At 51.1% G+C, this 10,886-nt stretch overlaps 3 protein-coding genes across 3 annotated transcripts; 2 read left to right on the top strand and 1 right to left on the bottom strand.

The window, feature by feature from the left end:
* Window positions 1-3,106: 3,106 nt before the first annotated feature.
* Window positions 3,107-3,647, top strand: HRG_07051 (uncharacterized protein; the record flags this gene model as incomplete). Its single annotated transcript, XM_044865522.1, has 3 exons — window positions 3,107-3,211; window positions 3,263-3,401; window positions 3,499-3,647. The coding sequence occupies 3 exons, from the start codon at window positions 3,107-3,109 to the stop codon at window positions 3,645-3,647; spliced, it is 393 nt and encodes a 130-aa protein (XP_044719484.1).
* A 2,048-nt stretch (window positions 3,648-5,695) lies between these two features.
* On the top strand, window positions 5,696-6,993 carry HRG_07050 (membrane bound o-acyl transferase family domain-containing protein; the record flags this gene model as incomplete). Its single annotated transcript, XM_044865521.1, has 2 exons — window positions 5,696-5,984; window positions 6,050-6,993. 2 exons carry the CDS (start codon window positions 5,696-5,698, stop codon window positions 6,991-6,993), a joined length of 1,233 nt encoding a protein of 410 aa, XP_044719483.1.
* A 1,650-nt stretch (window positions 6,994-8,643) lies between these two features.
* On the bottom strand, window positions 8,644-10,397 carry HRG_07049 (alpha/beta hydrolase domain-containing protein; the record flags this gene model as incomplete). Its single annotated transcript, XM_044865520.1, has 4 exons — window positions 8,644-8,963; window positions 9,027-9,915; window positions 9,976-10,136; window positions 10,193-10,397. The coding sequence occupies 4 exons, from the start codon at window positions 10,395-10,397 to the stop codon at window positions 8,644-8,646; spliced, it is 1,575 nt and encodes a 524-aa protein (XP_044719482.1).
* Window positions 10,398-10,886: the final 489 nt, after the last annotated feature.

Raw genomic sequence — 10,886 nt, 5'->3', positions numbered from 1 at the left:
CCAGGAAGCTCAGTCCTTCTTTCTACACGAAATCAGCACTGATTTAACCTTCGCTGAGATGTATCAGAAGATGAAAGAGCACTTTGACACCGAAATCAACCAGAAGATGTATCATACCCACTGGAGCACCTCACCTTCAGCCGACTTCGGGCTGAGATGCCCGGTAAGTCATCTGACGAGGTCCTCCAGGCCCTTCTTACGAAATTGCGGCTCTGTAGGAGAGCACTCGGGGATAAGTCTGGCGGCGAAGGTGGCCTGATCGATGCAACGCTCAGGGCGTGCCGTGGTGTGCCTGAATTCCGACTCGCGATATACTCTCCCGCACCTACATTTGAGGGATTGGCATCACAGCTTCGATCATCGCTATCTGCCATGCAAGATGAACGATCTGAACAACCCAGTGGCCAATATCCCCAAGACCTGGATAGAGGACATGATCAGCACTTCGTGGATCGCAAATTTCAGCGAAATTCCGGCGGAACAAGAGGTCAATCACAAAGGCGTCAGCCAAATTGGAAGAAGAAATGCTACGTTTGCGGCAAGGAAGGTTGTTTCTCAACGAGACATCCTGAAAACGAGAAAAGCAGCCAAAGAGAAGTATCTACGAGAGAGGCTTCCACGGTCAATCTCGTTCGTATGCTATGTTCTTGGCTGACTATGAAGGGAATCACAGGATCAGGATGACTCGAGAACCGAGGAATCCGATGATTCTGACTCTCTGACCCTTATGAATCGTTCTACGCTGCTGCGACCTTCTGTCCAACGAAGCTTTCCATCATCGGATCTCTCCAGTAGGCATCAAGTTATTCAACAGTGACGAACCCACACAATTCATACTAGATCGTTACTCTCAAGACTCGTTCCAAGGAATCATGCCGGACACAGGTGCGGCATGCATATCGACGGGAGGAATCGAACAACTGCGTGCTCTCCAACGAGAGATGCCCCCAGTCCAATTCCGTGATGATCGCAAGCCCGAACCAGTTAGATTTGGTGCAGGAAGATTGGAAACACCACTTGGCGTGATCACCTTGAACACACCAGTGGGAGAGGTTGATTTTCATATAGTCAACGTGCCAACGCCATTCCTCCTATGCCTAGCTGATATGGATCGGCTCGGCGTATATTTAAATAACGTCACGAACGAGCTCGTTGGCAATGGTGTGAGCGTTCCAGTGATTCGAAGATGGGGTCACGCGTGGTTCTTCTTGCGGAAACAAGAGGCATCAGTGGCATATCTCACGGAGGCTGAATTGCGGCGCCTCCACACGCGTTTTGGTCATCCATCCGTGTATCGGCTGCACAAGCTGCTGAATTCGGCTGGCCATGATGTGAAAATCGAAGCTCTGAAAATGATAAAGAAGTTCTGCCACTACTGTCAGATAAAACCCGACCCGCCACGAAGGTTCAAGTTCAGCTTGAAGGATGATTGTGACTTCAATTACGAAGTCATCGTTGATGTCATGACATTGGGTGGCAGACCAGTCCTCCATGTTGTTGATCAAGCCACTGCCTATCAGGCAGGGAGATTCCTATCAACATGACGGCCAAGGAAACGTGGCTCGCGTTGAAACAATGTTGGATGGATACATACCTTGGACCACCCGATGTGATCACTCATGACGCAGGCACGAATTTCGCTGCTGCCGAGTTCCAAGCAGAAGCGAAATTGATGGGAATAACGTGTCATCAGGTGCCTGTGGAAGCACATTGGGCTGTTGGGAAGGTTGAGAAGTATCATGTGCCCGTCCGAAGAGCATATGATATATTAAAGGCAGAGCTGAAGGATACCGTGAGCCCTGATCAAGTCCTTCAAATGGCTTTCAAGGCTGTCAACGACACAGCCGGTCCGGATGGCCTCGTTCCAACCCTCCTCGTCTTCGGTGCTCTGCCTCGAATGACGATGGATTCGCCGCCTACACCTTCCGCAATGGCAAGAGCTAAGGCGGTGTGGCGAACGATGTCAGAGCTGAGGAAGATCAACGCCCAGAGGAAGGTTCAGACCGCGTTAAATACGCGTAATGGGCCTGATACAGCGTTGCGCCTGCCCCTATCCCTGGCGCTAGGAAGCGAAGTTCGCGTATTTCGCGAGAAGCACGGATGGCAAGGCCCATATAAAGTGCTCGAGGTGACGGATACGGAAATCGCAGTTGACCTGGACAACGGACCAGCGAAATTTCGCAGTACATGCGTCCAACCGTACTATCGTCACCCGGAATCGCTCCTTCCTCAGTTGCAACCCGACCCTAGCCCTAGCCGCACAGACCCATCAACACAACAATCACTCCTTCCCTCAACACAATCCGATCAACAACATCCTCTTCAAAACCCTCTTCCTTCCACCCACAACTCAACAACCTCTTCCTCTTCCTACCACAGAAGACCAACCCAAACCTTTCGAATACCCTGAGCCAAAGAGGCCGCGCAGGCGTGGCCGACCTAGGAAGGATGCTGCACAAAATGGCACATCAGAATCCACTATTGTTTGCTCACCCGTTCAATTTATCGTTCATCATGAAGCTAATGCGTTTCTTGTTCGAAAAGAAATGGAACATCTCGGCCTAGCCAAGCGGCTACGAGCTGAAGGAAAGATCACAAGCACCGGTTTCCCATTTGAAGCTTCCGACACACTCGAGCTCACGAACCTCCTCGCCGCTGGGGTCATTGTACCCGAAGAATTCGATGCGAATAAACATGGTGGATATCGTGTCTTCAAATCACGAATGGTCAGAGAGGTTAAGGGAAGAAATACTGCAACGCCATACGAGAAATCACGCCTCGTTGTGCAAGGATACAATGATGATGGGAAACGTGGGATCCTCACACAAGCCCCTACCATCAGCCGGCCCGCACAACGCGTGGCCTTGGCCTTAGCACCGTTTCTCTGCACACGGGATATGTTCATCATGATCAGAGACATCACGATGGCATACACACAATCCCAGACCAAGCTGGCCCGTGTCATCCTTGCAGCCCTTCCTCAAGAACTCAAAAGAAGATATCCAGAGGAACAATCCTGCGAATCGTGAAGCCGCTATATGGCATCGCAGAGGCAGGAGCCCACTGGTTCAACACATATCACGACCATCACTGCCGCAAGCTTAATATGGAAACCTCTTCGTTTGACCCGTGCCTTCTGATCACGGCAAACAACATCGCCGACAAGGACCTGTTTGGCATCGCGGCCTTGCAAACGGATGACACATTCATTGTTGGCACAGATGCATTTCTCAAGATCGAGGAGAAAGAACTCTGCTTTAAGGCCAAGCCAAAAGAGATTCTCCAAGAAGGTTCCATCTGCGACTTTAACGGCAGCCGCCTGACCATACAAAATGGCTGTGTCATCGTCAGGCAGAAGGGCCAAGCCCAAAACCTCGAGGAGATCAATCTTCAGGCATCAAGTAGGCATCAGGATTATGCTGCTCAACGCGCCTGGGGCATATATCGCTTCGATTTGCCAACCCGAAGCAACATACGATTGTTCCGTTGCGGCACAAGCCCAAGAGCCCGTTAATACCGACTTCAAGGCTTTGAACAAGCGGATTGAATGGCAGATCAACAATCCCGACCGTGGCCTATGTTACATACCCATCGATCTCGAGCGCGAAGATCTTTGTGTTCACCGATGGATCATTCGCCAACAATAAGGATTTAAGCTCTCAAATCGGCTTTGTGATTATCATCGCCAATGAGACCGCGCAATCAACCGATTCATTTTCCATCCGCGGAAACATTCTTCATTGGAGCTCAACTAAATGCAAGCGCGTTACTCGAAGCGTTCTTGCATCAGAGATCTATGGATTGACATCGGGCTTCGATCTCGCATTTGTGATCAAGCAAACGGTCAATACGATCGCACAACGCCTTGATCTGAAGCAAATCCGCTCGTCATTTGCACAGATTCATATAGCCTCTATGAGTGCCTCGTCAAACTTGGCACCACAACAGAGAAGCGACTCATGATAGATATCATGGCGCTGAGGCAGGCATATGAATCAAGGGATATTGCGGAAATCCGTTGGGTCAACGGCGCAGATAACCCTGCCGATGCTATGACGAAGGCATCACCAAACAGCGCCCTCACGCAGTTTATTAGCGACAATCAGCTAAACGTGAGGTGGAAGGATTCGTTCATCGCAATAACACAACAATTCTCGACGAGATTTAATCGGTTTTTTTCGTTCCCTTCTTCTGCTTTACCGTCGTTCTTTTATTCCATTCACATTAACGAGGAGATCCTCGTGTCCATATTCCAACGTGGGACCGATGGAATCAGCTAGCGCATCCGGCGCTCGAAATGCGGCCCATGATGGCGTGTGGCAGAACACACCCAGTGTGGGGAGGAGAGCTACAGTCAGAGCACACTATCCAACATAGTGATGCATCGTGGTAGGAGTTTGTTGGTGTTCTTGTTCGTGTTTTTCCTATCTCATCTTAATTCGCTGTGTTTGGTGTGTTTTTGGTGGATTGATTAGTGCGCGATCATCGATTTAGAAAGAGGTTCCAGTGTTGGATCCACCTGTGCACTAGGCACCGATCGCGCACGTATAACTAATCGACCGCGCTAGTCACGTGCGAGTAAGAGGTGAGACACAGGGAGGAAGGTCTTTGCACACAGTTTGTATGGGACACGTTTCCCTAGTTACACAAGATATAACCAATTGAACCAGTTCGAATAACCTCACTGCAGTGAAGAGCCTGTCCACACTGACTCCTATTTTGCTGGTACAATAAGTATACGGGGGGCTAGGATATACATAAACCTCTTAATCTAGTTACGTCTACAGCTTGATGCGGTCAGACTTCTAAAAGTCCTAAGACGAGCGGAACAGCCAGAAGGGCCAAGGCAGCTGTGCCGAGGACCGTGCCAGTATCGCCGGTCAACGGAATGGCGCTCAACGGAACGGCCTGCCTAGGTGCAACGGTAACTTACGGCTGTCACCGGTTCACGTCTTGAGGTTAATGGGGAGCGTTCTCCCTGTCCTATGTATTTACTCCGTACTCCGTATCAAGTTGAAAGTAGAGGGTTTTTTGTGAGACATGATCAGCTGCGTGTGGCAGTGTCGCTCCCTGGTGAGACACGGCAAATCAACGCCGTACTCGGTAGCTATTCTGTTTCTGAACGATGCCAAGAGTGAAGCACATGTACCTTTTTGTAGCCATGTCCTGGGAATGGAAGCTGCGATGTCTATTCCCTTTCTCCTTAAATTGCACCTGATGCATTGATTCACTGTGCAGTCTTCACGGTTCCGTGTCTCTTTACATAGGGCTGCGGCAGATGTCCAATTCAGTTCACCTCTTATTCTCCAACCTTGACGTCCTTTGGCGTCGACGATTGCCTCTTATCCCTGACCGAGTAAGGCTACTGGTTACAATTTCAATGAGTACATCAGGGAAAGCCCACGATCATGGATCCCATAGTCATATCAACGGTTGCCTAAGCCAGCCCTCTCCTATAACAATCTGGGCCGCGGCACGATGGCGGCTGTTTGGATTTACATACAGCTACCTGTTGACTTTTATCTTGCCCATACTTTGGCTGTCTATCCCACACACAAAGCGGCCTTGGCTATATAAGACAAGATGGTTAGTGGCAGCAGCGGTGGTTATCATCAATGTCGGCAATGTATTCCACACATGGCATACTGATGTCATTTATTCCTACTTGGCCGGGACTATGGGTACATGGGGAACCATGATATGCATGAACCTCCTCATCTGGTCCCGACCGCAGTTTGACGCGGCCAGGGTCCTCAAGATTCCCAAGCGAAAGGGCCAGGGCAGCTGTACTGGGGACCGTGTTGGTGTCACCGATGAACAAAATGGAGTCAAGCGCAATGGTGTGGCAGTCGCCAGTCCACGTCTCGAACAAATTGGAGTGGATGCCGAATTTGATTACATCTGGCAACGGTTCCCTGTGGATGCGCCCTTCTTGGAGAGGTTCTGCTGGGCTGCAGATGCCGTGCTGAGCCCAAGAGGTGCAGGTAAGATGACTCCGCAGTCAAGATTTAGATATTTGATATTTGAGAAGGTAACTGACAGACTCTAGGCTGGAACTGGTCCATCTCCTCTATTCCGCGACCATACATCCCTCGGCATGCCCGGGACGGAGAACGGGTCGTCATGGAGGCCGTCCCACGAGTTACCAAGAGCGGCTTCCAGCGTTGTCTTTCCGAGACAGAGTTTGTGTATACCAGGTTCAACACTATTATACGCTCCTACATTGTCCTCGACCTCGTTTCGATTCTGATGGAACAAGATTTTTACTTCGCTGTTGGTCCTGGCGAGTCCCACCAACGACCGCTGCTCCCGCGATATCTTCAGGTCTTGCCGCGGTGGCTGCTTACCGGCTATCGAGTCAATCTGTCTCTGGTCGCTTGCCTAAGTCACATCTCATTTGAATATAGCATCATTGACCTGATGCAGCATTGGACTATGAGAACATTGTTTCCATCACGCAGTGGATTATGGATGCACGCATCGGCATTTGGGTCGTTTTCGCAGGTGCTCGATCGAGGCCTCGCCGGGTGGTGGGGAGATTACTGGCACCAGACGTTTCGTGTGCCCTTTCTCGCGCCGGCAACGTTCCTCATCAGGGAGGGCTACATAAAACCGGGCACCGCGGCGGCCGACGCTGTTGCCATATTCGTCAGCTTTTTCCAGTCTGGCCTGCTCCACGCCTCGGGCAGCTTGTCGTCGGTGGCCAACACCAAACCATGGCGGCCTCTGCTATTCTTCCTCATCCAGGCAGTGGGAATTATTGTAGAGCGTGCCGCAAACAAGTGGCTGCGGCAGCATCTGCCACCCCTGCCAAAGAGACTGCAAAGAGCCGCCAACTTGGGGTGTGCGCTGGCCTCGCTCTTTTTTGCGGGAATGCTCTACTTTAGCGATGTCGCCTCCGCGGGATTATGGACACCAAGACCGGTTCCCTTTTCCTTGTTTCGAGGTTTCGCGCCCGGTCTCCGCCGGTTCGGCTCTTCTGAGGATACTTAGTGGCGGTGGGAACGCCCAACCGAAAATGCGGTATAAGGCCAGCCCACCAGCAGTTCTCTCGATTTTCGTTCAGAAAATCTCGGCGCATCGCCTTTAGTCGATACTGTGTAGAGTACATAAGATAGACAGATACTCGCGGATGGGCATCAGCCTCAACCTAATAGCCCAACACGTCACTGCTATAAGTCAGCCTACCTAAAGTCCGGCACACCCTATCACCGGCACGCACTCTCGTTAAATACATTATATTGCAACCGCGTTTTCTCGTGTATCTCTTGCCTTATAATTATAAAATAAATAGTCTTTATATTAGCAATGCCTTAGCTTTCTAAATATACTAAAAACTATATTTAAGAAGCTCTTAAAGCTATTAAAAATAAGATACCTAAGCTCTATACTAGCTTACCTTTAAGATTACTTTTATCTTAAAGATAAAAATTACTAGTAGAAGTACTATAGTACCTAGGCTACTTAAAGGGATACCCCGCTATACCCCTTTTTATAAGGAAGGTTATATATATAACTTAAAACTATTGGTTATATAACTCTATTAATTATAAGTTCGACTCCTTTTAGGGCAAAAGAGTAGGTTATATAATTATACTTTAAGGGGGGCGCGGTTAACGAACTTAGGGGCCTAAGGAGATAGGATATAAGGAAGGGGGTTCTCCTTATATCCTATCCTCTTAGGTCCTAGCTTTTATCTTTTATATACTATTCTTTTTACCTAGCCCTATAGTAGCTATATCCCTTATAAAAGGGGTTAATAGTAATAGCCTTTAACTATTAGTTAAGCGGTAAGAGTAGGTTATATAACCCTAATTAACTAATATTTAAACCTTCCTTAAGTAAGAGGGGGGGGCTAGTATAATATACTTATAAAGTATAGAGTACTAGCTACCGAATAATCTTCCCTTTTCCTATATTTACCTTATTTTTATAAGAAACTATTAAGAGCCTCCCCTTCCTTTAAGATAACCTCCTTAAATAGATAAAATAGCTAAATTTAATATCGGAATAGCCTTATATTTATTAGACTAAACGCCCCTTTACCTATTACCCTACTATCTAGAAGCTAGGGTAATAATAGGGTATATTAAGGAGAGCAAGTATTAGAGGCTATAGTTAAACCTAGTAGACCTAATAGTTATATATAAGGAAGCCTGCCTAACTAATATAACTCCCCTAGCCTAAGGATATTATATAGGCCTAACTTAGGTATAGGAATATCTTAATGCCGTCTTTTAGCTGGCTATATATAGTTACTGTACCTATATAAGCCCCTTTCTTATCTTAATAGATAGACTAAGATATATATTACTAAATTTACCTTTCTATGCCCCTATTTCTTCTACTATGCTCTTAAGCCTCTACTTAAGAGATATTTAGTCTTAGGTAAATACTAAGTAGTAATACTCTATTATAACGCATTTAGTCTTAATAAAGCACTGCCTAGGTAATCCCTTAAGGCCTCGATGCAACAACCGAATCCCATTAATACTTCGCTACGGATTCACCACGGTCCCTCTGATAATGAGTATTGAATCCCGCACGCCACATCTAGGCTGATATAAAGGCTGCAGCGAGGGCAATCCAGGCCAGCAGCCGGTGACATCCAATCAATGTCCATCATGACGTCTCGCCACACTTCTAGACTTGAATGTCCCGATTAGTATCCGCGGCGTTGGTGGTTGGCTCGTCACGAAGGCGAAAGGTCGTATGGGCCGGGTCCGACGGTTCTGTCTGGTCAATGTCGGCAACGCGGCCGTGATCCTTGAGGCAAGGTGGCTGGTCATCGCCATGATTGTTTTGGGGATTGTAGTCGCTGTCCTTTTGAAGCCGCAGGACGAGCGACTCGTGCAAGACTGCGTTGAGGGGGATGTCACGCGTGCCGCCCTTGTTCAAGGGGAAGTGCGTGTTCCTCCACCGGTTGCCGTGAAGCTCCCAGCGGGTGACGAGGGGACACCATTCTGGCCGGGTCAGCATTGACGTCTCTCTCTGCTCGGGGGGGGAGGGACATGGCGGATGCCTACCCAGAACCCACCACAGCAGCACCTGGAAGAAGGCGGTGCCGTAGCCGAACCGCAGCGAGTCGTGCATGAAGCCGCCGAGTGCCTGGTCCTTGCGTTTGTCGAACCGGCGCTTGAAGCCGTCGAGGTTCGGGGACCACTTGATGGCCGCTGGCGGGTACTGCTGGCCGACGAGCTCGACCTCGTGGATCATCCAGGCCAGCGGAATGTCGCTCATTTGGAAGCGGTCGGCGGCCACGTCCCTGGAGGGCGCGGCGGCCCTGCGCGTGGTGCACAGGTTCTTGACGCGCTGCCATAGCGACATAGGCCGGCCCGAGTCGAGCGGCTCGTCGGCCACGGCGGGCCATCCGCCGCCGACGTCGCCATGGGAGCCGGCAAACCAGACCTCCTGGATGTCGTCGGCGCTGTTGCTGCGTATGTCCTGGGCCAACAGAGCCGGCCGGAACTTGACGCGGCGCTCGTCGACGGCCACGGCGTGCCGCACAATGTGCGCCGTGCCGCTCACCGGCACGGGGAAGGGCGCCTTGCGCTCTAGGACGGCCACGGAGCTGACGCAGTCCCAGAGGCCGAGGAAGTAGACCTTGATGTTTTCCTCGGCCTTGTCGTCGCGGACGACGTGCTCCTTGCGACAAAAGGTGCTGCTGAAGGCCGTCACCTCGTCGCGCGCCGCCGTGTCGTCGTCGCCAGTGTCGCCCGTGTCGTTCCCGGGTTGCGTAGCCTCAATGCGCTTGATCTTGCCCGAGAGGTAGCGCTGGTAGAGCCGGTAGACAAAAGGCACCATCTCCTCATTGCCCTTGCAGAGCAGCCCGACGGTGTTGACCATGCGCGCCAGGAACCTGGCCGTAAAGGCCCCCCGGCTGAAGCCAAACATGTAGATCATGTCGCCCTTTGCCTCTCGTCAGCAAGCAGTGAGAGAGAGGGAGAGAGAGCCTCGACGCCGGCCGTTGCTCACCGAGTCATAGAAGCGCATCAGGAAGCGGTAGCCGGCCATGACGTGCGCGTCGAACGTGGTGCCCAGGCCTTGGTCGATGAGCTGCGATATAGAGCTCCGGAGCTCGCCAAGCCACGGCTGGTTCACCGAGCGCGCGTTGATGTCGTACGTGCCGATGCCGGCTAACAGCCATGCTAAGCCATGATGAAGCCGTCCAAGTTCAAAGCCAGTCACTCACTCTGGTAGTAGTGCTGTTGATTCGGGTGGCTGCAGTCCAGGTTGTTCAGCAGCTTTACGACATTGGTGTCTGCATTGGATCCGCTGAAGGTGTTGCCGGTGCCGTCAAAGCACAGGACGAGCTTCGTGGGCTCCCGCGTCTCGACAGGGCCATGCAGGGTGGCCATGCTGCTCTCCGGGCGCCCGAGGCTGGGGACGTCGGGCATCTTGCTGGTGGAAAGGACAAAACGGCGATGGGGACAAGTACAGCGCCGGAGATGCTTTGCTCGCTCGAGATGCCACTTGCAGTGTAAGTACATTCCACGAGTCGGATGCCTCATATATCGGTGCACCGACGCAACATTCTGCATCGTCATCATGGCCAAGGCGCCCACCTCATCGACAAATGGCCTCGGCCCAGGGGTCAAATGTGCTGACGTTGGATCTCGAAGTCTAGATCGACAGCCACGAATCTCAGCCCGGCGATGCGCAAACCACACACGGCCTGCATAGCACTGCCGACGTTGAGGCCAAGCCGTGCCCAGGCCACCGAGGGAAACGCAGCCAACAGCGTGACGCCTGGGAGACGCGACTGATGCCATTGCCGCAAGGCAACACAAGGCGTACCAGCAGGGGCAAGACAACCAGCCAGTTGCCTTCCGTGTTCGTCCAGTTCATGGTCCGTTTTGCTCAGCCACCACAATGCGGCAGGTATA

This window comes from Hirsutella rhossiliensis (assembly GCF_020360975.1).
Source record: "Hirsutella rhossiliensis strain HR02 chromosome Unknown scaffold00007, whole genome shotgun sequence".
Lineage (NCBI taxonomy): Eukaryota > Fungi > Ascomycota > Sordariomycetes > Hypocreales > Ophiocordycipitaceae > Hirsutella > Hirsutella rhossiliensis.
The sequence above is the reverse complement of the archived record's forward strand: the minus strand, read 5'-3'. Positions and strand labels throughout refer to the sequence as shown.